At 56.4% G+C, this 26,075-nt stretch overlaps 1 protein-coding gene across 1 annotated transcript in view; it reads right to left on the minus strand.

The window, feature by feature from the left end:
- Positions 1-18,122, minus strand: part of Plch2 (phospholipase C eta 2) — a 35,695-nt gene extending 17,573 nt beyond the window's left edge. Inside the window, exons 1-8 of the mRNA XM_013354301.2 lie at positions 17,926-18,122; positions 8,289-8,435; positions 6,007-6,250; positions 5,700-5,829; positions 2,646-2,816; positions 1,004-1,097; positions 486-689; positions 121-241 (exon numbers count right to left, since the gene is read on the minus strand). Coding sequence (XP_013209755.1) covers positions 121-241; positions 486-689; positions 1,004-1,097; positions 2,646-2,816; positions 5,700-5,829; positions 6,007-6,250; positions 8,289-8,435; positions 17,926-17,968 — 1,154 coding nt within the window. The 5' untranslated portion in view covers positions 17,969-18,122. The remainder of the gene's footprint in view (positions 1-120; positions 242-485; positions 690-1,003; positions 1,098-2,645; positions 2,817-5,699; positions 5,830-6,006; positions 6,251-8,288; positions 8,436-17,925) is intronic.
- Between the last annotated feature and the right edge of the window lie 7,953 nt (positions 18,123-26,075).

The raw sequence follows: 26,075 nt of genomic DNA on the forward strand, positions 1-26,075 counted from the left end.
CCAGTTGGATGTTACAGTCACAGCCCACAGGGAAACGCAGGGAAGGAAAGAGACCCAGACCCTGGTTGCCCTCCCCCTGCCTGCCACAGGAGCTGGCCCCCAGAAGCCCTGGCCACTCACTCGTTCTTGATGAAGGCATATTTGTTGATGGTTTCGATGACATCTTTGAAAAGGATCTTGGAGGTCAGAGTGTAGCCATGGTGCACAATAGGCTCCCCGTCAGGCCCGTCCCAGCAGTCCACTGTGGGCAAGCAGAGCCTGGTTAGCCCAAGGGGCTTGGCTGTGTGAGCCTAGGAAGGCTGGGTCCCTGGACTCCAACCATGGTGTGTTGGGGGGCGGGGGTCTGCTCTCTAAGTGATAAGAGAAGGAACCCTGCCAGAGGCCCCCATGGCTCCTCAAGTCCAGCCCATTATCCGAAGGAGGTGCCATCTGCAGCCAAGACTGGTCCTCCGTGCTTGGAGGACGCAGAGTCCAGGAGCGCTTACCCTCCACACAGCGGCAGCCGGCCTGCAGGACCCAGGCATACATATCTACCCGAGACTGGGACATGAGCTGGTCCCCCACGAGGTAGGTGTTGTGGGATGAGGTGATGAAGTAGTGGCTCAGGGGCTGTGTCATATCTTGGTGCACTCCGTGGTGCTCGGGGTTGAAGATGTCACCTGCGGGGCTCCTGGTGTAGTTGGTGAAGCCTGCAGTGGAGCACAGGAGCGTGGCACAGTGTAGCTCTGTCACTGGGCTCAGCTCGGAACTAGGTGCCCCACAGGTGTGCAGCTCCCCCAAGAGTTTCCCATCATCCCCCAGAACAGCTAACTCACCACCAATTCCCAGCACCCCCCACTCACCACCAATGTCCAGCACCCCTCACTCCCCATCAATGCCCAGCACCCCCCACTCACCATCCATGCCCAGCACCCCCACTCACTATCCATGCCCGGCACCCCCCACTCTCCATCAACGCCCAGCACCCCTCACTCACCATCCATGCCCGGCACACCCCACTCACCGTCAATGCCCAGCACCCCCTTGCTCTTATTTTCCGGGCAAGGCTCAAATTGTTCAATGATATTCTGACAGCTCTCAAGGGTCACACCGTTCATCTAGGCCAGAGCAGAGGCAGGGCTGTTTAGTCACAGCATGGGCCACCTCCAGGCAGCTCCCCCTTCCTCCTGCCACCATCACCATTTCTTGCCCTTTCTCTGGAACTCGGCAGCCAGCGGACTACAGGTCACATGGATTTGGGGTTACTCTCTGGTTGAGGGGGAAAATATGACTGTCATAGGGTGACATTAGGGGGGAAAGCCTGAAGGTGGGGTGGTACCCCAAAGGGTGAACTGTCGCCAGGAAAAGAAGTCTCCGTGAGATGTCTTGTCTAGATAGGCTGTGGGGACAGCTTTAGAGGAGACTGTCTTCATGTTAATTGCTGTGGGAGACCCATCTTAATTGTGGGTGGGACCATCCGCTGGGAAAGGAGCCCTGGACTGTGTAATACGGAGAATGCAGGCTGGGCACACAGACACATGCACTCACTGTGGAGACCGTGAGGCCCTGCTTGCTCAAGCTGCTGACTCTGACTTACTTCCCTGCCACTGTGGACTACAACTTGGAATTATAAGCCAAATAAACCCATTTCCCTTAAGTTACTTTTGTCATGGTGTTTTATCACAGCTACAGGAAAGAAATGAAGACAGTTGGGTTTGGGGCAACCTTGTGGAGTGAAGTAGGCCATGGTGGTGGGGAGGGGTCAATCCTGGGCAGAGCCAGGAACCAAACCTCAAACCCCAAGCTCACAGCTGCTGTTCAACTACCTAGTCCCCTCCTTGCTGTGGTCAGACATGGTCAGTCACTGTAAGGGGGGCTCTGATGGCATGAAATTGGGCAAAACGGAGGACTTTGAGCAAGTCCCAGCCGATATCTACACCCCAAGGCAAGCCCTCCTCCTGAGAAAAGATCCAGGAAGACCCTTGACCTCAAGGTGCCACCAGAGGGAGCCACAAGCTACTGTACTTTCCATGGAAGTGCTCTCTGTACACTTGGCCTCCGTGTCCCTGCCATCTCCTCATCCGTGCCCAGTTCTAAGGTGGGAGGGGCGGGCTCTGAGGCTGTAAGTGAATGGTCTAGGCAGCAGGGCAGAGCTTAGGGGCTCCTGACTTTTCTGTTGCTTCCCTGTTGGTGGACTGACTTCCTGGGGCCAAGGTAAACAGTCCTAGGGTATTTATATGTTTGCTGAAGGGACAGGTAGTTGCAGGAGGCCACATCTGAAGTCAGGGAGGACACGTGTCTAGACAGGCACAGAGAAGGGTGGTTCTCGAAGGCCAGGCCATCGAACCCGGCCCATGAAACGCCAAGGGCAGGTGTGACCCTCTGGAGGCTTCGGTGGAGACCCAGTGCCAGAATGGAGCTGACCGGGGACCCCTCGTCTGTGAAAAAAACTCTAAGCTTCTTCACATGTCTGGCAATATCAAAGGCTCAGTCCTGTTCGGCTATGAATCTCTGAACACGTGATGGCAGAAACTAAGGCTGAAGTTGAAGCCACACCCTCCGGCCGCACCCGCCGGCCACACCCACCGACCACGTCCGCCGGCCACACCCACCGACCACGTCCACCAGCCACGCCCACCAACTACACAGCTTCGGCCAGGCCTCACCTTCTGCTCCACCTCCAGAAAGCGCTGCAGGTCGGAGGCGTCCAAATGGTCCTTATGGTTGCTGTAGGCCAGCATGAGCAGATAGAGGTCTCGGCGAGTGGACATCATCTTGTAGAAGGCGCAGAACTCTTCAAAACCTAGTGTCCCCTGATGGTCGTCTGTGTCCGCCTCCTGCAACACCCAACTTCAGATCACCACCCGAGCTGCAACTTCCTACTCCCAATCCCCAGCCCAGCTTTCCTTCCTCTGCCGCTACCCAGGGCACCCCTCCAACAGCTCCCTTTCCCTCCTCCCACTAGAAAAAGCACAGATGGGTGCCACCCTGCTCCTCCGCCATGCAGTGCAAAGCCAACCTGTAACCAAACCCCACTGTCACCCAAGCTGTGGACACCAACACCCTGCCTTGTGAGCTGAAGGCTTTCACCGAGTGTCTTCCACTCTGGGCTCTGTGCCTACCCCTGCAGCTACAGTTGGCCACCCGCCTCTGACGGAGGACCCAGCAGTGTCCTGGCTCAGGTATCAATAGTAGAGAAGTGCTTTTGGTCACTGTCTTCCTTTTGTTGAAAGAAAGGGGGGGGGCTCACAAGATACCCCCAGGAACCATTCCATGGGAGGCCCAAGGAAGCACGAATTCTTCCCATCTGTCATAGCCATAAGAAGCATCTGCCAAGGGTGCCAGTCCCTAGGATGCTGACGTTTGAGGCAGTGCATACCCCGGGCCCAGGCCAGGGGAAGATTCAGGAAATAAGGACGCCAGGGATTGAAGTGGACTTAACAGTGTCCTCAGGGGCTCAGGATTGGCCCAAGAAGAGGCTGCTTGAGTTCTAAAGACTTTAGCTCTGCGAGGACCTGTGGGTGGACACTTCCTGTAGGGAGTTTACCCCAAGGGGACCACGGCTCAGTGCCGGGGACAGTGCCCAGTACAGGACTGGGGTGGCCCGAATGGCTCAGAACCACCACAGAGTTGCCAGGATCCCAGCCACAGCTTATCCAAGGTTCGGTTCTCGTCCTCCACTGACCATGGGCCCTGAAGTCGGGTTCTATCCTGTGACTTGTCATCCCAGATCTGGGCATACAGATGCCAGTCAGCAGCTGTCCGCAGACATTGGCTGACTCCTCGGGCCTCTGTAGGAGTTCTAGATATGTCCTGTGTGGCATGGCAAATGGGCATCACCAAATCTGCCACACCATAGTTGTAGGGCCTCATGGAGGCTCTGCACATTTGGGCACTCATATTAACCCAGTGGCTTCTTTTCCCCTGGCCATCCATGGACTGGAGAGGGTTCCCTAGGAAAGACGGGAGGAACCCAGTCTGATACTGACTGTTTAACCCAAGTGGAGCCCTGGCAGCATGGAAAGGAAGCCACCAAAATCACCTCTTGCCAAGCCTCTTCTGGGTTGAGCCCTGGTTAGCCCAAAGATACTCTTGGGCCATTAAACCTGAGGACCAGTGCACTGACCCTCATTCCCATCTTATTTTAGACTTAATGAAATTATGTCACAGCCATTGTATCCACTTCACAGGCCTCTGCTCTGACTAAACAGATCCAGACCACCCTAACACTGATTATCAGAGTGACCTGAGCCTTGCGGAAGGCATCATTCCCATCCTGGGGTTCCAAGTACCTGCGGAGGCTACCATGAGGTGCTTGGCCTAACGGGTAGGGAGGTTTGGGATCTCTGTGGCTGGCTGACCACCACAGATAAAGGTTGCTGAGTCTGAGCTGTGTGAGCTGAGATGCAAGGCTCATGTCTCGGGGGCAAGAACCCCACAACTTCCTTTCCATCCCACCCACACACCCCAGCTGTTTGCCTCTCTGCTCATGGTCTTTCGTCTCTGTCCTATAGGCAATTTGGAGGAGGTAGGTCTGAGATCACCCAGACAGACCCCGGGAACTAATCAGCACCCAGAGGCCTGACCTCTCACAATGGGCTGGGAAGCAGACTCCGGAGTGATTCTACATGGAGTAGCTCCAACCAAGGCCTGGAGCCTAAACCCTCCAATAACACACAACCTACCCAGGGTGTTTTCCTGCCTCTTTCCTCTCAGGGCGCTCTGAGCTCTGAATCCTGTTCTAGGGGTTGCCTGGTCCTTAGTGCATCCTCACCCTGAGCCCAGAGCTGTCCTGGAAGGGTTAAGAATGGCTCAGTGCAGGCAGTAGAGAATGGGAAGTGCTCCCATCAGATACAAGCTGTCTGCTAGGCCCCGCTGCTCAGCTGACTAACCCAACAAGGGCCTTCAGAGGAGCAGCAGACACTCCCACGGTCCTCAGTGGGCAGTCGAGAGTGTCCTGCTAGCTGCCCGTCATTCACACAGAGACCCCGATAGTTGCTGTCATTACTGCAGCTGAGCATGACCGCCCGTCTAGCATGAGTGCACATGCAGGAATCTTTGAGGGCCAGACACAGCGGAGCTGTCAGGTCAAGAGCAAGCGCGCATGGGTGTGTGTGTGTGTGTGTGTGTGTACGCGCGTGTGTGTGCATGCGTGTGTGTGCGTGCATGTGTGCGCATGTGTGTGTGTGCGCGCATGTGTGTGCATGCGTGTGTGTGTCCACACATGTGTGCACATTAGAGACAGGTCTGGCATCCATGCTCACAGAAACCCCTTTCCAGGCTGCAGCAAGAAAACAAGGTCAAAGATCTGAGTTTGCTGGCTCAGCCCATTCCTGCCCCAAACCAGGACTTGCCAACGTAAGAATTTCTCTCCCATGGAGGTTCCCAAAAGACAGAACTAATTACAGACAATAAAGGCTGTGCATGGCTTAAAGATTCATTTTCATAACTCCTAACATCAGGGTGGTTACCGAGAGCTGCTGCTTACCAGTTCAGCTCTTTGCTGGACCATGTGTCTTTAAGGCTGGGGACCATAGGAGACCAACAAATGGAGTGTGGCTGCATTTGGGTGCCTCCCCTAAGCAAGTGGTCTCCCTAGCTACAGCCTATGCACAGTGCTCAGTGCCCTGCCCACAGTCAGCAGAGCAGCACTGGGCACAGACCGCCCACCCTGGGAGGACCTCCCACAGCGGCCTCAAGCCTGGACACTCGGCACTCACCCTGAACATCTGTTTCACCCTCTGCCGGGGCAGGTTCACGTTGAGTTTGTGGAGCAGCTGCAGAACCTCACCGATGCTCAGGCTGCCGTCCCCATTCTTGTCAGCCTCGTCAAACGTCTGCTTCAGCCACTTTGGGGTTGAGTTAGGGGCCAACACAGTCCACGGGCCTGGCCTTACTTGTTCGGCCCTCCAGCTTAGGCGGCAAGAGTCCCCAGCCCAAGCACCCCTTCTGATCTTCCCTTCCCACCCAGCTGGACAATGGAGTCTGCTCCTGGAGTCTCTCCCCACCCCCGGAGCCCAAGGATATTGGTCCCTGGTGCGCTGGCGACGGGCTAGGCTGTCCTCATCACTGATGCCAGCCATGAGGTAGCGAAGGCCAGTGACCCAGGTACGTGCCTCTTCGCCACTGGGCGAGACCAAGTCCAACGACTCGCGGTGACTGCCATGGTAGATGCTGAAGCAGCAGTTGGGGTCGAAGCTGCTGTCCGGGTAGCGCTGGAAGATCTCAGACTGCCGTCCCTCGCTCACCTCCTGGATGGAGTCGATGGAGACTGTGGGCAAGTGGGGGGATACAAGGTCACCAATGACCCAAGTGTCCCGCTATCCCTTAGGCCCACCATGAGCTAAGCAGATTGCATCTTTGCTCTCAATAACTGACACCCTAATTCAACATCTGCTCACTAAGCCCATCCTCAGAAGGGCCCCTCTGCTCCTCCGCCCTTCAGAAGTGAAAGTTCAGTATCCTTGGCTGACCCCCCTCGTCCTGTTCTGTTGACCAGTTCCCCTTTAGTGAGAGCACACACATACACACACGCACACACACGTACACACATACACACACGTGCACACACACACTCAGGTACACACACTCAGACACACACACAATGCTCACACATGCTGGCACACAAGTACACATGCATGCACACACACACTCAGGCACACACACATGCAGGTACACAAGCACACATGCATGCTCACAAACACACATGCACATCCATATGCACACGCACACAGGCCTCCAAGCACCCAGTTTTTCCAGGACCAAGTTTTTTTTTTTTTGAGGGGCAACAGTGGGACATGGGAACAACTCACTCCACCATCAAACTCTAGCTGGCTCATCTCTCCATCCTGAAAAGCACTTGCACCAGCCATGACTAGATCCTGCAGCTGCTTCAGTAACAAGTCTAGCACTGCAGGTGAGAAGCCAGGTGTAGCAGGGAGCTGCAGTTCACAGATGTGCTAGGTTGCAGGAGTATCAGCATGCCCGGGTTAGGTTCCACAAGGTCTCTTTTTGCTGGCCTCAGCATCCCAGCCCCATGGAACCTCCGCTCAGTTCAATCTCTGGAGTAGATGAGCTCAGGTGATACTTTTGTAATCTGTCCCTGTGTCTTGGGTAGGACTCCCTGACGGATATGCAGCCCACAGGTGGCCAGGGTCCCCTTCTAGACACCAGCTAGCCCTCACTCTGCCTCTGTCCTTTCTCAAGTTCCCTGGCATGAGTGTGGTAGTCAAAGAGATGGGCTCCAGTCTGGTCCAGCGATCAGAACAGCACCCTATTCCTCTGCATTGAGTCCGGAGCACCCACTGGGCCTCCAGGGGTAGGGAGGATTGAAGGCCCTTGAACAAGTCCCTGTTCCTCAGTCTATTCTTCCAGTTACCTCCCTGGGAGCGGCGCTCCCGGCCAGGCATCAGGCTCCCTCTGCCTGCGCAACCATGGGGCAACTCCACCACTCTCAGGCCCAGGGCAGGGCCAGTCTACACCAGCTCCTGGGGCCAGCAGAGGTCACTCAGCCCAGGATGACTTCACCATGGGGCTCTTTTTCACATGGGCCCCCTGGGACCCTGGCAGAGTGACCATCTCCTGGGACTCCACAGTGGTATCCTTGGTAAATGCTGAGCTGAAGCCTTCCGTGGCATACCTGGGTGCCACTCCGCTGAAGCCTTCCGTGGCATACCTGGGTGCCACTCCTGGTAAAGCCAGGGGATCTCAGGAATTCACTTCTCACAGCCTGTGAGACTCTGGTGTCTCTCCCTGATCCTAGACCTCCCAAAGTATCCTCTGCGTACTCCAATTCCGACTTCCAGCCGAGCTGAGCAATTCAAGTGACTCCCGCAAACCACAGCAGGTGCCCTGACCCATGCTGCCTAAGTTAGCCTGGGCGTCCACCCTGCCCTTGGTGTACCGGACTGTGTGGGCTTCTGTGGTTTCAGGACAATCTCCTCCCCTCGGCTGGCCTGACAGCCCTTTGCCTCTCACTGACCTCGGCATGTGACATCCGGTCCCCATGGAGTCCCAGAGCCTTGCCAGGGCACAGCTGCCCAGGGGCCATATGACCTGTTCCTATTCCTTATTCCAGAGTGCACTGCAGAAGCCCTAGACCACGGAGCCTAGAGACGACCAGCGCACCATCTCAACAGGGTCTTAGCCCACTTGGGAGCCTCCCCTGCCCCTGTGCTCCCAGGCTCAGGCCCACCCAGCCCCTCCCCTGCCCTGTGCTCCCAGGCTCAGGCCCACCCAGCCCCTCCCCTGCCCTGTGCTCCCAGGCTCAGGCCCACCCAGCCCCTCCCCTGGCCTGTTTGTTCACTCACTCTTGGCCTTCTCATTCTTCCGCGAGGGCCGCCAGCGGAGGCAGGAGCGGTGCTCATCCAGGTAGTAGAAGCGGACCAGGCCCTTGGAACTGCCACGGAGCTTCACCATCTGCGTCCCCTCCTGCATGGCAGTCATGCATCGCTCCACTAGACACAGGCGGACAGACAGACAGACAGAAAGAAAGACAGAAACCATGAGAGCTCTGGTAATTTCACCTTTCTCCAAAGGGCCCTGTGTGCCTGTATGGCCCTGTCCAAGCATCAGACAGCGTGGTTACCACCCCTTCTCTGATGTCCTGGGCCACTTGAGGTGGGTTGAGACACCAGGGAGGACATTCAGCTACGCACCACCAGTCCCAGAAACCACTGAGACCCTAAGTGGCCTTCACTTAGACTGCCAAGCCGAGTCCAGGAACAGAGGCCAGGCCAATTCCCAAATGCACTGTGCATGGAGTTCCTGTACTCGGCACAAGGTGGGCCTAGGCACCATGCACCATGCACCATGCACCATGCACCAAGCCTGGCTCCTACTCTCAGACATGAGCCACCCTGAGAGCCTGCTGCCCCTTCTTGTGGCATCGTCGGGAACATCACCTGTCTCATGGGCAGCAATGTCAGAGAGAGGCCCTATAGGGAGGCACAAAACTGGGAGACTGAGATGCTGGGTGCAAATCCACAGCCTGCTCTTCCCTAGAGCCACCTGCCACCCTTGTCCACTCGGCCTCCCGTCCCCGGGAAAGGTCCGCACGTCCCAGAGTCCAGGCCAGGGCCAAGCCTTCTTCCTCGGGCTGCACACCTATCTATACACAGGAAGCTCAGGACCAGAGGGCACTACATCTCACAAGTGCCCACAGTGAGGCATCCCCAAGTGGGCGGAGCAGAAAACCATGGGTAGTGCCAGACCAGGGGGGATTTTCTGGAGGAAGCTATTATTGACCAAAAGCAGAAGGGAATTGTAGGCATGGGTGAGCAGGCAAGGTAGATAGGACTCTCTAGGGGAAAAAGCTAATTTGGAGACACAGGTATGGCTTCTGGGTACACTTGAGGCAGGGTTTGGGTACAGGGACAAGCCCCTGACGCTACTCATACTGATCCAGACAAAGGCAATTGAATGTGCACCCTCCGCTCCTGGAGCTAGGAGTGGTGAATCTAACATTTTTGACCAGGGTGTCTGTGATTTCCTGAGATGCCCTGAACCTTCCCACTGACCACCCAGCAGCCCTCTTCCTTCTGTTCAATCCCACATGGTCCAGGGGCTTCTGACACCATCTAGAGGCCATGGTATCTCTACCTGCATGCCTCAGTAACTAGGCTGAAGGTATCACTGCCCCATAAAACTCCAAGGACACCCCCAGAAAGAGTTCTGAAGCATATACAACCAGGGCTCTCGCTCCAGTTCTGCCTGGCTCCCTCCCCACTTGACCTCCGAGCTCTGCTAAGGATGCAGAGGGAGATGCAAGGGAATGGGAGGTTGGTGTGAGGCAGGAGAGAACCCAGGCCTTTTGAAAACCCTAGGAAGCTATGCACCCTGTGGTCCCGCAGGGCTTGGCCAGTCCCCAGGAGGGACCCACTCTGTGCCCTTTCTTACCTAAGAGGTTGAGCTGCCATTGTGGTGACACCACCACGCTCCCTCCAACCCAGAGGAGCGCCTCTGCCAGGCAGGCCACAGCTCCTGTGGTCCATCTGGCAGCAGCGGGCTGATGATCAGGCATATCCCAGTGATAGCTGAAGGCTTGCTCCCCAAGGCCAGAAAGGGCCCTCAGCGACAGGCCCACCCGAGGCAATGGCTGGCACAGAGGCTCCTCGGGGCTCCCCTTTTCTCCTCTACCTCTTCCTCCTTGGAGCCCACTGAGGTCCCCCTGGGCTGCTTGCAGGTTCCACTGGCATTGACCCAGCTGCTACCTGCAGCCCTGGCTGGTCCCCAGGCCAACCCACCCATGCTCTACAATTCACAGGTCTATTTGGAGACGAATCCCAGGGGTGGGGGAGCAGCCAAGCCTCACCCTGTCATCCTTGGCCAATCCCCACAGTAATCCTGCTGGATCCAGCCCAGCTGGCCAAAGGATTGAGGCCAGGGGCATGCCCAGCTGCCAGTTCAGAGAGGGCTGCCCCATGTCTGAGCAAACAGACTTGTGTTTAAGGCTGAGGCAGGATAACAGGACAGACAAGGGACCCTCGTAGGACACAAAATTGTGGTTACAAGACCTGGCGTGAAGGCCTCTATGAGATCTCCCCTAGGAGGGGCTGTCTATCCATAGGTTTGCTCCTATATGAGGCTGTCTTCCTAAATCCTGCCCATACTAGGTATCCAAGTCTGGTATCTGCTTGATTTTTATTTCTTGTTTTGGTTTTTCTTTTCTTTTTCGAGACAGAGTTTCACTGTGCAGCCCTGGATGTCCTGGAACTCGCTCTGTAGACCGGGTCGGCCTCAAACTCACAGAGGTGCTGAGATTAAAGGCATGCACCACCACGCCCAGCCAGGGCTGGTATCTGAGTCTCTGTTTCAAGCTCTCACTTCCTCCTGTCTGAAATCCTTGCACATATAGGGACCTCCAAGTGAACCCCCGCAGTGTGGCAGTGAGTTGGTCCTCAGGTGGGAGAAAGCCCAGGGCCAAGAACCCAGCCCCCTCTGGCTGGAGACCAGAGCTAAGCCAGGGCAGGGCTACTTGCCTAGCACCTTGTGACCAAAAGGAACTTGACCCAAGGCAGAGGTGACACCTTTCCACTTTGACCTCCAGCATGAGGAGAACAATGTGGGTTTCCTGAGCCCGGGCGGGTTCCACTCCAAAGCCCAGCCCTCCCTTGCCCCCACCAGGCCTCTCCTGGTGTCCACCAAAAGTGGAGCTATGGAGGTATCCCGTTACCCAGGGTACATTCCCACTGTATTCTGCACCCAAGGCTGGGCGTATCTGGGTACCCAGACCCCACATGACAGTCCTAGGACCTAGGGGACCTATCCACCTATCAGGACACTGACCATAGAGCTGAAGCCACCACTCCACACCAGCCATAAGCAACCTTAAGGGGCATCCAAGTACCCAAGTGCTGCATTCAGTTCTGCATCCCATTCCCCAGGCAACCAGAAGTGAGGAGACAGTAGGAATGGGAGGTAGGGTTCCATATTGGCTTCATTGCCTCCGAGTCATGGGCATCCCAACTTCCTCCCTAACCTCATCCTGAGAATCCCTGCTGGGGTACTCCACATTCCCACAGCCAAAGCACCCCACTTCAAAAGGCACCCTGAATGCTCTTGACCCTGGCTGTCTGCTCATGTGTCCTGGGCAACAGGAAGCCCAGCCACAGGGAATCAGGACCCACTGGGCCAAGTCCAGTGTAATCAACTCACAGCCAAACCCAGGACCCAATTAGGAGCCTTGGCCAGAGGCCTTGCCTCATTTGCTGGATGGAGGTCGACAGGCGGCCTGCCCTTTCTGCCACAGATTAGATTAGGGAGCCATTTACTGCTAGAACAGGAAGGAGCACAGCCCTAGCAGCTCCCCTCCCCTGGGAGACAGGACACAGGAGGCCCTGACAGCGTGGTCCTCTGTGTAGGCAAAGCCCAGAATCCCCAGGGAGTAGTAGAATGAAAGCCGAGGTAAAGGGAAGAACTAAGAGTCAGGAAAGCCATGGGGGTGCTAAGGCTGGGCAAGATGGGGCACAGGCTCCAAGTGCCCCAGGGTCACATGATTCTCCACCCTGGATGGCAGCTATGCTAGCTCGCCTCTGCCTGCTGCCCACATCCCAGCCCCACTCAGTGCTCACGGCTCACTGTTGCCAGGATGTCTGGAGTTCCTGCTTCCTCCAGCTACCCTGCCTCTGGACACACCTGATCCTCCCCAAACTAGCCCAGACTGGCTCCCAAATCTCCCAATCATGCTTCCCAAATCTCGCCAGAACTGGATACCTTTGTTCTCTCCCCCTCCACTTGTCGCTAATCACTCGTCTCCCACTATCAGCCGGAGAAGGTGCCTAGGCAGGGGCTGTAGGAGGGACACAGATCCAGGGGTACCAGCAGCCCCAGCGGAGGATGTAGATCACTGAACCCGGACTCTCTGACCCTCCTAGTGGCCCCAGGCCATAATCCTCCACTGAAAGGTGGGCAGAGGCCCAGCTAATCCGCCCTCACACAGGGTTCTGCTAGTAAGGCCTCTCCCACTGTCCTGGGGACCAAGGTGACCCTACCCACCGCCGATACTGCAAAAGACAGGTGGAAGTGTCACTGTGGCCACCGAGTAACCCAGTGCCCTAGCTGAGGAGGACTGTGGAGAACAGCTACCAGGGGCAGACTGTCCCTAGTGCACTGGACCAGGGCCAGGCAGCAAGAGGCACCCAGGTTACTGGCCACACAGGGCTCAAACCCATCAACAGCTGGCCTGAACTTGACCACCTGGCCACCCCAGCCAGGTAGGAAGCTGAGACATACCCCTCCACCCCGGCACAGAAAGACGGACAGCCATTCCAAGAAGAACTAAAGGCAATGGAGTAGGAGGAGTAACCTGCCCCCTTCCAATGCCACCAGGACCCCACATTCACCCAGAGCTACCCAGCAGCCCCTAGTCATGCTTAGGACCAGGTCCAGGAACGGGTAAAACTCCCATCTGCCCCTGGGGGTTGACTGAGACTACCTTCGGAGTTCAGAGATAGTAATCTCCCCATATTAGGGTCACAGAGGGACTCTGAGACCCCGGGCTGTCTTTCACAGTTGAGCCGTGCTCAGTCACCCCTGCTTTCCTTTATGGTCAGGCCCTGGAGCTCCCCCTGCTCCCCCAGAAGTTCTAGGGACCCTCAGGAGGCAAGGACTTGCAGCTTCCAGAAGTTTAAGGCAGCCACCATGGACCTCACTCTTGTGGCTCAGGCAGGTGCTGCAGTGTGACCTTTATAACTTACTGCCGTGTACCAGCCCCACAAAGACTCGTGGGAGAGGAGCAGGTGCGTTTGGTTGCCTACCAAAAGAGACACACTTGCCTCAACCACCGATCTCCAGGACAGGTAGGCAGGACAGTAACGCCTCTGTCCTAACTTCACCTGACCTACACTGACCTGCACAATTCCTCCACAGAATGCTACCTGCCCCTGAGGGTCTCCTCTCTGCTCTGTCCCAAATCACCCAGTACCCAGCAAGCAAGGGACAGGATGGATGAGGAAGACCAAGAAGAGCCAAGGTCACACAGTCTGCTCTAGGAGCTGTGGGCAACTATGCCCCCCCAGGCCATGCTCATACTCGTGGTCCCTAACTCGGGTGTTCTCATCACCTATGTGCTTCAGTCCCCCACAGCCCTGACTCCTCCTTCCTGGAGCCCACAGATACCAGCAGCTGCTGAAAGGAGAAGGAGCCCATGCTGGCTGGTGCCGGGCCCACTGGTGCAATTTTACTCCTGCGAGGGAGATCGATCTTGTCCTAACACAGTGGGCAACACAGCTTGATGGCTGCTGCGAACAAGACAGCAGCAGCCGTTCAACAGACTCGCCTCTCTCCGGGGAAAGCTAGAAAATCAATTTACTCTCCCAATAAACCAACATATCATGCATACATACACGGGGGCACTTCTGGGTACCGTGGCCCTCATCCCACCAAGCATGCCAAGACTTGTGTGTGTTCCCTGGTGAGTGGGGCTCCGCAGGTCAGCAGCATGGGGCATGAGGGAGCAAAGCTCCTGACCCAGCCCTTTCCCTGCAGCCTTGAGCCTTGTCAGCCGGCGGTCATCCTGGCCAACACTTAGATGGTGCCTGGGGTGGAGTGGAGGGAGGAGGAAGCCGTCCTGCCCCAGCCCCACAGTACCCACCTGGATGAGCCCGGCCCCTGGCCCTGTGCCACTCAGGAGGGAGGGACAGGCCCACACACATATGGCCAAGCTTATTTAAACGCCTGAGAACAGCAACGCAACCCCCCGCACGTCTGGGCGCCTCCTCCCCAACTATTTTTACTGTATCAGGGAGTGTGAGCCGGCTTGTTCCTGCCCTCCCCGGCCAGACCCAAGGGCTGTGCCAGCTTCAGGAGGCACCTGAGCCGAGGCAGGGCCTGAGGAATCCCTCAGTAGCAGTAGAAACAATAGCCACCACCCAGCCCGGGGCCGTCTGACCAGGCCTGAGGCTGCCCTGGGCATGGAACAGCAGGCCCACTCTGCTGGGTGGATGTGCCCTTTTCTTCCAGCAGTGTCTGCCCCGTGGCATGCCGCTCCAGCTTCCAGCAGGAGGAGGCAAGTTCTGTCAGGGGCGGGGAGGGGTGGGCCTGACCCATCGCACCGCCTGACCGAGCAATGGGCAGGGCCAGAGGAGGACTGAGACAGGCCACCAGACCTCGTTCTGATGCCTGGGGTGGCCAAGGATATGAGCAGCCTAGAGGGTAGAAACAGGCTCTCCATGCCCCAGTCACCATGCTAACTCATTTGTCCATCCACAAGCTGACCTAAGCTGCCACCGTTCCTGTAGCTCAGGGACCTGGCCTTGCACAGCGAAGACGGGGCAGCAGCCTGGCCCATCCTTAGCTGGTGGTGCCAGCTTCAGGACCTAGCCCCAACCCAGTCCAGCCCGCTCACCCTAGCCCAAGAGGAGTGACAGTGAACCCAAGTTCAAAGCCGTCACATTGCGTGCAAAGGCGTCTGAGGTCAAGAACTCAGCTGCAGCCACAGTAGCAGCAGCAGACAAGGCATTCTCAAAGGTCAGCAGTGTCCACACTTCCCAAGGCCTCCACTTAGAGAAGTCCCCACATGTTCAGGTCTAAACCGGGTCTCGCCAAGCCTGCCTCCAACTATGCCTGCAATGGCCATGGGGGTCTGGCGCCTTTAGCCCACAGAGGTCCCAGCTTCTGGCCTTCTCTAGCAGAGCTCCAAGGCCACAGTCAGGGTAGCTCCAGAGCAGAACTGGTACCCTTCCGACCCTCTCACTATCCCTGGCTATCGCTAGCTGGTGGCATGTAGCAGCTCAGCTCACAGGAGTGACTTCAATCACATTCGACAGCCCCGCTAGGGAAAGGACTCTATTAATATCCCATTTCACAGCTTTCTGCTCCCCCAGGTGGCCCTCATTCCTGTGTCCCTGGGGGTTCCTATCTTTGCCAAGAGTCACTCACTTCCCTGAGGCCACAGCTGCCCTCTCTTCCTCCAGCAGGGTCTGGTCAGCAGCCATGCTGGGTTCCTGAAGGTGGACAGGTCTGACCCCAAGCCACTGCCCAGGACACCCTTGGAGGAGTGAGCTGTCATGGGAAGCAGGCTGTAACCATCTGTGTGGAGCCCCTTCGGGAAAACCATCAGATCCAGGTAGGGATCTCTCTCAAGAGTGCAAGTTGTAACAAGAAGAGCCAATCCTGCCCGGCTGCTCACCTTGGAGCCCAGACCAGGCCAGGAGAAATGGCAACAGCTGAAACCGGATGGGTAGCCTCTGGGTATGGTCAAGCAGGAGTCAGGGGCAACAGAAAACGAGATCTGAGCCCCTGAATAAGTGCCCAGCGCTGGGCAACAAGAGCGACCTTGAGGCTAGAGAGCATTGGGCCCTCCACGGGGCCAGAACGGGCCAGTGGGCCTTAGGAGAGAGCACGTTTCTGCACGCTGAGCTGGCTCGCCAAGTTTGACTTTTTACAGTGTCGGTGTCTCCTGAAGGTGAAGACACCTGTCTGGACATTTACTCTGTTGGACATCTACCTGCAGATGCTCTGTTCCCACCTTGCTCCTGGAGTCTGAGCAGGCTGAGGACCTCCTCCACGGACTGATTGGCCAGTTTGTCCAAGTCAGGGCTCCTCCCTCATGCCTGAAGGCTTCCTTTTTGGGGCGATCTGGAAGGGATCTCAAGGCTGTCCCTTGAGCTATCACAGCGCCTTACCTCCATCACCTGCGGCTACCCACCACAGCTCAGGAATGTCTCCTAGCTGGCAAAAGGCTCCTATGCCCAGAAATCAAAGAAAACACCCAGTCCTAGGGCTGGTACTCACCTCCCCCACCCTGCCCCTTCCTTTCTCCACACAGGAAGTCTGTCCAGCCAGCCATGAGCCCACGTACTCTGTGCTGAAAGCAAACTCCCAGGAATAAGCAGGCTCACTCATCCTATTACTCAGTCCTCACAGCTCTCTCTGTGGTGAAGCCACAAGTTCTGGCCCAGGAGGAGCCCCTGTACCCACACCTGCTCAGGGCAGTGCCAGGAGCCAGGGAGCCTTCGTCATCGGTTCATTAGTGGTGCAGATGGAGGGCCGGGCTCAGGACGGCAGCCCATCTGCTCCGTCCTCAGCTGCCGTACGTCTCTCCTGGGGTCGCCAGAAGATGGAAGTGGGCTTGGAGTCCTCCAGTGGTCACCCATCTTCTCCTAAGACCAGGGCCCTTCCTTCCTCAGGCAGCTGAAAACCCCATGCACGTCCAGTCCCTTGGACCCTGGCACCTAAGGCTACATGGCAGCGTCCATTCCCTGCCCCTTCGATGAGCAGCTGTCCTAAGTCCAGTAACCCCAGGGTAGAGACTCCATGGGCACTTTGCAGGCCAGCCAGGTTTTCTCAGGTCAACTGCTACGCTAGGACAGGGACAGTGCTCAGGAAGGGGCATATCCAAACGCTATGCCTTTGGGACCTCAGTACCCTGACCGCACTGGCCATGCTGTCCCCAACTCACAAAAAGCATCTTAAGCAGAGAGAATAGGAGGGTCAGAGAAAAGGAACAGCCTGGAGCAACCACACAGACCAGGTGTGGTGGGACACCACACACAGTTTTTGAATACTTACAAGTTGCTCTATGAGGTGGCCCCGCACCTTCCCTTCCCCTCCCTGCAGGTTCAGGGAGGGTCGTCAGTGGGAAGTCACACACCCCTTTAAGCTCCCCTGCCCCTCTTCAACATCCATGTCAGTCAGGAGCAGAACAAGTCCACTCCCAGATCAACCAGCCAAAACCAATCAAGGACGGCGTAGCCCATTCCCCTTGGAACTTCGGGCCTTGATCAGGAAGTTCTTCCTGCTGTCTGACTCAGATCACTTTGATGCAGCCATAGCCTTGGGTCTCTTTTACTCTTGGTCTCTCCCACCCTGACCCCAAACCAAGCTTTGTGTTGGGGCTGAGACCCTGCCGAGGAGAAGCCCTTTCCCACCCCCACTAAAGATGCCTCCTCACACCCAACCCCCTTTGCTCCTCTCCTGTGGGCAGCCTGGAAGACTCGTGCACCCCTGCTGGTCCGTGCTGTTTGCCTAGGGCAATGCCAGTTCCCTAGACAGGGAAAGTGGGACAGATCCAAGCAAGGGAGTTGAGCTCTAGAGAACCTCGGGCCGTTGGGAGGGAAGGCGGTGGTTCTGTCCATGGTGCTGACTAGATCTCAAGCGTTTGCCCCTCTCCCCCAGCCCACAGCCCCTGACAGCTCCGGACAATCCCTCCTCCGGACATCCCCTCGGTTGGTCTGGAAATCAGGGGACAGCGGCTGCGGGGCAGGCGCGCCTCGTCCTGCAGAGTGGAACCTCAGTACCTTCACAGGTAGCATCTACTAGCAAGATGCCAAAATGGGGGTAGTTGGGGTGCTGCACTGTATAGCAGCTGACAGGGAATGGGGTCACCAGGCTTGTCCCCCCAGAGACCCTAAGAGGGGGACCGAGCATAGCATATCCCTTGCTCTGGGGTCTGAGTCCAGCTGGGAGTCATGAGCCTCTTCCAGACACCCTCCTACCTGCCCTTACCTTGGTCCTGGCTAAGCCCACCGGTGGACCCAGGCTCTTCCATGGCCCGCAGGCACCAGCCCCACTGTTACCGGCACGGCCCGAGGAGGCCGGGACCCTGTGCTGGTCCCCAGTGTCCCCAGAGTTGTAGCCTGATCCAAGGCGCCCCACGCACAGCGCCCATACCGGTTCAAAGCCTGCTGTAGCTAGCTGCCACTGCTGCTTGCTAGCAAAGGAAAAGAGGGGAGGGGAGGGGCGGGATGAGGCCTCACCGCCACTGGGACCGCCCCTCCCACGGGAGCCCCGCCTGCCCTTAACTCTTGGATGTCCGGCTCCTGGCCTGCCATGGCTGCTGTTCAGGGGCATCAGTTTGAATCAAGGAGGGAGTTTCAGATGGGCACCAAGCCAGCATTGCTCAGGGGCCAGAAGAGTAGGCAGTGCTGGCCGCTTGAGACCCCCACAGTGGCAAGACCACTCACTATGCCCACCTTTCTCTCTAAGCCAGTCCCTCCTATCAGGGGGGCAGTTATACACCCTCAAGGAACAGAAGCCAAATGAATCTGGCTGGCAGTTCCTGGTGACCACGGAGTCCTTTTGACCATCACACTCTAGACTTTGTGGCTAGACCTTCCAAATTTGCTGAAGTGTCTTCCCATCAGCTTCCCTGGCTGGAAGGATCCAGGCTTGGAGAGGCTCAGCCCAAGGGCTAGTTCTGTAAAAGCCCCACCCTGTGTCCACCCAGGTTTCCTCCGCCTGACTCCATGTGCCCATTGTTAAGTGCTTTCTGCTTGGCTGCACAGGTTTGTGTGGTCTGGGTGGGGGGGGATGACTGTTGGCATGGCAGGCAATGCCCCCTGTGTACACCTGCCCTGGGTTATGCAGGGCTCAGGGTAAGGATCATGGTCTGTCCAGCCTGGGTTCACCTCTCTGGGATCTGCCTGATCTATGCACAGCATCTGGGCAAAGCTCCGTCCTCCTGACTGCTCACTCCAGCTCAGGGGAGATGGCAAAAAGCATGACTTCTGCCCCCCCAGCATCTGGTGGGGCTTTAAACTCGCACCCTAGAGGGACAGTCAGTGGGGATCCAGAAGAACAGATAAACACGGGTCCACCTATGGGCTCTCTGAACTGCCACCTCCAAGGTGTGACAGCCTCCTGCCATGCAGGGCACCAGGTGTGAAGGGGGAGGAGAGCCTCTGTGGGTACTACCAGCTGGGTTCTGCCAGGAAAGGCCCTTGGCCCTGCTGCCTGGCACCCTTAAAGGAGCAGCCTCCCTTCTTCGCTGTTTCTGTGCTCTGGCTTTTTTTTTTTTTTTTATATCAGAGTCGCTCTGTCCTGGACTATAGGAGCTGCCCCTCTGGGTAGATACTCTGTCTCTCATTGGCACACAGCCTAGGTACAACTCCAGGGTCTATGTTCATCCCACTGAAAGATCCGAGCAAGAAAGGTGCCCTTCCTCTGGGTATGTATTGGCTGATGAGGTCATTCTGGAGCACAGGTGGGTTCCGGGACAGGAAGAAGGAGCACAGTTACACGGGGGCACCAGAGGCCAGGGGACCACAGCGAGGAGAAATCCCAGGAAGGCGCCCACAGCTGAGCTTTATGTGTTTCCTCCAGGAACTAGCAGCCCCCACAGAAAGAAAGGAGAAAGAAAAGAAACTGAGGCAGGGAGAGAGAAGAAAAAACAAGAGGCGGGGGGGTGGGGGGAGAAGGGATGCTCCCATGAGTCAGGTAGGTGACAAGGTCCCTGGAGAGCGACCCAGAGTGGAGCTACCTTCTCCCTGATGGACAAAAGGCCCCTGAGCCTCCCTGGAGAAGTTGGGTGAAACCTAAGTTCACATTGCCATGAATAATCCATTGCAAAGTCGGCTACACACCCTCCCCCATGAAGCCAGGAGATGAATCCAGCACCAGGGCCGCGATTAAAAACGGTGATTAAAGCCCACCAGGCACATGTTAATTTGCTCGGATGACAATCTCTTTTTCTCTGGGCATTTTGGCAGAATTCTGCTCTGAAAGCGTTTGGCCTGGCTGGTCGCGTGCGGGGAGACTCCCCGGGAAAGAAAGGGCCTGTGACCTTAAAGGGGTTAGGAGGCTGGAGAAGTTTAGTCTTCTCCTTTAAAGAGGACCACCAGACAGACAGGGGCAGGGTACACATCCGGGGGCTCCTGCTGTGAAAATGTTCCTTCAGCGTGAGCTCCACACGTTCAGATAAGGGGGGACTTCCATGTGCCTGCAGGCCAGAAGGTTCTGCCAGACCTGAGCTCCTCTGTAAGGGGACTCTGCTCCCTGGAGACCGGTTCTCACCTTCCGGATCTAAGTGCCTTCCCCTTGCTTTTATCTTTAGTGGCACTGTCAGAGACAGGCAGGAGGATGATACACCCCGAGAGGCTTTTAGAAGAACAGAACCTCTTCCTTCTCCTCAGCGTTTCATGAAAACACCACACGTGAATTCACACATATCCCCAGTCTGTCCCTTGTTCATGGCTATGTGCTGAAAGCTCATCCGGCCTATCCGTGTTATGCACAGCTTACAGGGTCACCCTAGACACCAAAGGGCCTGCTTCTAGTTTCTCAGCTGTAAGCACTTTTGCCCTACAGCTTTGACAGAGGTCAGAGAGGCCAGGGGGCTCTAGTGTCCCACAGTGAATGGCAGCAGTCTGGGGAGAGCCAGGTCCTGACTCCCCTGACATTGCTTTTCGCTTAGGCTCCTAGTTTATCTGAAGGGTATGAAGTAGCATGCGCGTGCGTGCGCGCATACACACACACACACATACACACACACACAGTCCTGCACGGGAGTGTCTCCATCTTTCAGTGCCATAGGAAACCTGTGGATGGTGCAAGGCGCAAGTTAGGCTGGCCAACTCAGCTGAGACTGGGTCCTTGGGCTGAGGACCCGGGTAGGGTAGAGAGGAGGCTGGGATATCCTAGGAAACAGCACCAGACCTGCAAATGCCACCACAGAGTCAAGCTCAGCCAGGAAGGGACATGGCAAGCAGCGCTAAGGCCAGGAAACATTACAGATCACATCCTAGAGCTCTGCTACCTACGAGCAATCCACTGGAATGCAATGCTTCTCTGGCCTACTTTCCTAACCAGCATCTAGGGAGAACCAGCAGCCTGGGAGAGCAGGGGCCAGCCTGGGAGAGCAGGGGCCAGCCTGGAGACTTGAGCTGAGGCTTTCCTTCCACGGAAGAAGAGGAGTCCTGTAGGTGGGAGTCCACCAGGCCACAGGCAGAAGGGCCAAGTCTCTTCTAATGACCATCACTACAAGAAGGGGACCTGGGAGCGTTGGCTCCACGGTTCTGGGGTCATTAGCTCTGCCTGTAGATGGGCAACAGCTGCCACTTTCCAATATTCTCCAGAAACAGAAGGCCAGGAGAAAAAAACGCATCCCCAAACTCAGCAGAGCGATTCACACTTCTGAAGTCTTTGTGGGGCACCTCAGATCTAAACTTCCAACTTCTGTCCTACATAAATCTCCAAGGAAACGCTTCCAGAGGCCAGCTGTGCGCCCAGCTCCGCATCTCTGCAATGGTCACTGCACAGAAGCCTGGGCACATCACTAGGAAACAGGCACAGGGGTAGGGGCCCTAATGAGGCCCCAGTTCTGCTCCAGTGAGTCCCTCTCAGAATGCCCAAATCAGGAAAGCTCGAGAAACCACTGATTTCAATCCCTTTCCTTTCCAGAGAGAGAAACCCTCTGGGGTGGACTGGTCCCACCGTCACTCTGACCCTGCTGAGCCCTGGAGTGTGAGCACCAGAGTCCACTGACGTGGACTGTAATTACCTCAGAAGTGCTGGATAATGTTGTGCAGGCCCCTCGGATATGGAGTCAGTGCCGACAATCCTGCGGCTGGGAGGGACATGGGCCCCGCAGCCTGTGCCTAAGACGTTTTATTAATTATTCAACACCAAATCCAATTTCGTGTTGTCTCTTGCCTTGTCTGAGAGTTCTAATGATGTTACCACCTCTAGTGAGGAATCAAAGATGCTTCAGGGGATGAGGTAGGATCCCCCAACCATCCCACAGGCTCCCCCCTCCCCCGCACACTCTGCATACCAGAACAGGCTGAGCAACCTCCTGACCTGAGTAGCAGGTGACAGAATGTGGAAGGTAGTGTCTCTAGTACAGAAGACCCCTGCTGCCATGGTCATCAGGTCCCCTCATGGAGTCACACTAATACTGACGAGCCCAGGTCCTCATTCTCAGGATGAATGCTTCAGAGGGGTATGTGGCCTCAAGAGAACTGGCCTGACCACAGTTATCCAATTACCATAGCTGCCCCAAAGTGACCACAGTTGCTTTAGAGTGACCACAACAGCTCCAATGACCATAAATGCCTCGGAGTGACCACAGCTGCCCCAGTGACCACAGCTGCCCCAGTGACCCTGGCCGTCCAGGCTGGCCATATCTACCCCATTGATCACAACTGATTGCCCCAGGGACCACAGCTGCCTCGGACTACCCAAGTAGGAGACCGGCACTCTAGGTCTGGCGAGCCCACCTGCCCTACCCCCAAGCTGAGTGGAGTCAGGTTCAAAAGAAACATCACTCGATTCCAAGGCAGACAAAGAAACAGCCAGAGGTGGGATCCACGGGGGAGGGAGACAGCACAAGGAGAGGGATGCTCTGACCAGGTTAAGAGTTGTTGAGGCACTCAGGTTGGTACCCAGGGCCCATGGACTGCAGTGAACACAGACGCCAGCACAGTCTGGGTGATGATGGGGAGAGAGGCAGGGAGCATAAGCCTGGGCAGCTGGAGGGTCAAGAGGTTTTAGAAAGGGTTTGGCCTAAATTGTCACAAGCGTGGGTGCTGACCCCACCCCTAGTGCTACAGGCCTGGCCATATAGGCAGGCAGCATCTTGCTTGCACCAAAGGCATCTGCAGCCACAGCATGCATCCATTGCGGGAGGGCCTCTTAGCCTTGCTCAGGCACCAAAGGGAGGGGTCCGGCCTAGGTCAATGGGTCAGAGCCCCGCCTGGAGCAGCAGTAGCCTGGATAGAGCCAAAGTGGGCAGACACTGCCCTGGCAGCTCCCCCTGCCTCCCTGCACCAGCCTGACCTAGATTCTGTGCCCGTGTGCAGCAGCGATGCAGAGCTGCGGCCAGCCTGGCACTGAGACAAGTGGGTAGGATCCAGAGCCAGTACAGCCACATGGCCACTAGCATGGCCCCAAGATACACTTGGTGTGGGGCTCCATGTGTGCTGCCCACCCTTCCGAATCCCTCCCTCTCTGGGGCCCTAAGGCCCCTGCCTGAGAAGCTCCAAGGAGCCCTTGGCTTCCACTCTGTGGTCTGGCCCCTACCCAAGCACCTGCTAGAGGAAGAGAAGATAGAGGAGGGCAAACCCTCTCTGCCATCTTCTTCCCGCTCCAGCAGCTCTGTGGTTAGAGCGAGGGGTCCTAGACTGTGAAGCCACAAGGCCTGCTGTGGCCATTCCTCAGCTCAGCTCCAGCAGCCCCAGATGCTGGCCAGAGACCTACAGTCTTTGCTCAAAAGCAGGTCGGCTGACCCCACAGGACTGGCATCCTGCACCACAGGGCTGTATGACCAGCATCTGGTCTTATATGCCCGTGTGCCACCCTATGCCCCCTGGATATGTAAATCAATCAAAAATCCCTCAAAACCGAGAAGTATGCGCTCGGCATGCAAATGTATGCAAATGTATGCAGATGTGCCCTTGCTCCCTAGTTCTCAGGCCTGAGGGGTCCTTCAGGCCACACGATCCCCCATTTCAGGGCCAGAGACGGCCAATCCAGTGTCTCTTCTTGTTCTTCTCCTTTCTGCCTATTCCTCGGCTGTCACCATTTATTAAGCGCCTGCTGTGTACAGGCATTGCTCAGGGCTAGGAAGGCAGTAACACGGTCCTCAGAAGCAGCCCGCGTCCTAGGGGGCTCCTGTCTTGGCGGGCAGGGCTGTGGCAGTGGTTCCACTCTGGACAGAGAGAATAAGATAGAATCCTCAGAGAAGCCAGGGAGAAAGGGACCTCTTCCCTGGAGATCAGTGGGCACTGGAGGACTAGTACAGGGGGTACAGACTGGGGTATGGGCTGGGTACCTCGGACCAGACCTGGAGCCAGAGGTGAAGAAGTTGAGGGCATGCCATTGCCAGCAGGACACCATCAGTACAAAAGAACACTTGGCATGGGACTTAGCTCAGAGCACACACTCAGAAAGTGCACAGCCATAGGACCCTGCTCTTGGCCATCAGCACCTGCCCTCACTGTACCGTGGGATGAATATTCCTATTGCTGACGGTCGCCTGAAAGTATCCTCCAATGCTGGGCTTCCCATGCCAATCTCGGCGCAAGCTCCAACACTTCCTCTGGAAACTGCTCACCAGTGCCAGTGGTAGAATTTAAAATACTAAGTGGTAATTCATACATTCAAAACAAAAAAACAGGATACACAGGCCACAGCATGCCTGTGGTCAGTGGGAAACTGGTTACCACATTCCATGAAGCCACAGAGAGTAGAACTCTAAGTCTGGGTACCAGGTCGTCCTTGATGGGCTGTAAGGGCTTTGGAAACTGGCTGGGCTCCCTGCTCATCCCTGCTGCCCACCAGAGTCCCAACCCCAGAGTGGCTGCAGGGAGTGGGAGTCAGACTTCACAGAGGGGACTGGGTCCCCAGGAGGCAGCAGTCCAATGGTACTGAAGACACGGGGCGCCATCAAACCATGTTCCTGGGCTGCCTCTCCAAGGGTATAAACACGTATAAACACGTATCCTGCCCTACGTGTGTCATCCCCACCACCTCGTCTGTAGACAGTGGCTTGGTGATGTAAAAACAGAGACTAAAGGTGAAGCGGCCCTGGGAAAACAAGAAAGGAGTGAACCTTAGCCATGGAACCATTTCTGAGATGTGTCTTTGAAGAGGCTGTGCCCACGTGCCACGAAGGTCCATTTGGGTCTTCCCTGGAAGCACAGCCAGTGGCCACACTACATGAGACCTTGCACATGACCAGCTCTTTCATATTATTTGTGCAATGATCCTTCCCGAATATCAACCCAAGCGGCAAGTCTTCGCCGCTCTGCCAGGAAACATACCTATGCATCTTCCAAGAGCGGCTAGAAGGAAGCGGTGGGGCTAGGTGAGCAGAGTTCACCAATGGTCAGTGTGAACAGACCTGGGAGGTATGAGCTAGATCACAGCTCAGGGAAGGGGTGTGAGCACACGGCTCGCGGAGAAAGTTTAAACAAACAGGTGAGGGGAAATGTGGACACACGACCAAGGAGTGGAGAGCAAGTATGGAAACACAGCTGAGAAGTGTCGACAGACACAGAGCTCAGGAGGGAGTGCTCACAGGGAGCACTCTCGGGCTTATCCGGTCCTTGAGACCCATGCACCATTGTCAAGGTGCTTGGCCTCCACAGCCAGCAGGATCTGATTTTTTCCCTCACTCCCAGCAGCCAACTGGGTAAAGCCACTGTTTCCCACCAAAGCATCTCTTCTCAGTCCCACCAGGGCCAGGTATTCAGCAAGCTGACAGCAGGGAACTTGGTCCTGACTTCCAGGAAGCCAGCCAGATGCCCTCAACCCTAACCATCCTTTCCCCTTTGCAGTGCGGGTCGTGGGTCTAGGTGAGACATGCTATTCTCTTTGCCCCACGGCTGTCACCGCACCACACCTTCACACACACTCACCCACAGTGCATGGGGACTCTCCATTTAATCTGCCTACCCCCGGTGCCAGCCCCTCTCCTTGCCCTCTGCCCAACCCCCAACCAAGTGCCACCTGCAGATGGCGTGGGCCCAGCAGCCACCCAATGTAACACAGGCAAATGTTTATTTTTTTTTCCTTTAGTGCAGAGAGAGAGAGAGAGAGAGAGAGAGAGAGAGAGAGAGAGAAGAAATCCTGTGAGTCACTGGGAGTATTCAAGCAGAAGGCTGAGGCCAGCAAGCCAGAAGCCGCTGGGTAGAAATGGAATCATCCTCACCCCCACCCCACCCCAAGGCTGCAGGTGCCTGGCTCTGGCAACCACTCAAGGTAAACTCGTCATTCCCTCATGGCTAGACATTCTAAGAAAGCTGCCACCTTCAGAAACGCTTACCTGACTGACACCGGTTCCTGGAGTGTGAGGGAAAGGAAGGAATGCCTATAACCATGCAATGGGAGCCCCAAGAGAAGACACACGGTTAGGGAGACTGAGGCAGAGGTGCCTC

The sequence above is a fragment of the Microtus ochrogaster genome, unplaced genomic scaffold (genome assembly GCF_000317375.1).
Source record: "Microtus ochrogaster isolate Prairie Vole_2 unplaced genomic scaffold, MicOch1.0 UNK38, whole genome shotgun sequence".
In the NCBI taxonomy this organism is placed as follows: Eukaryota; Metazoa; Chordata; class Mammalia; order Rodentia; family Cricetidae; genus Microtus; species Microtus ochrogaster.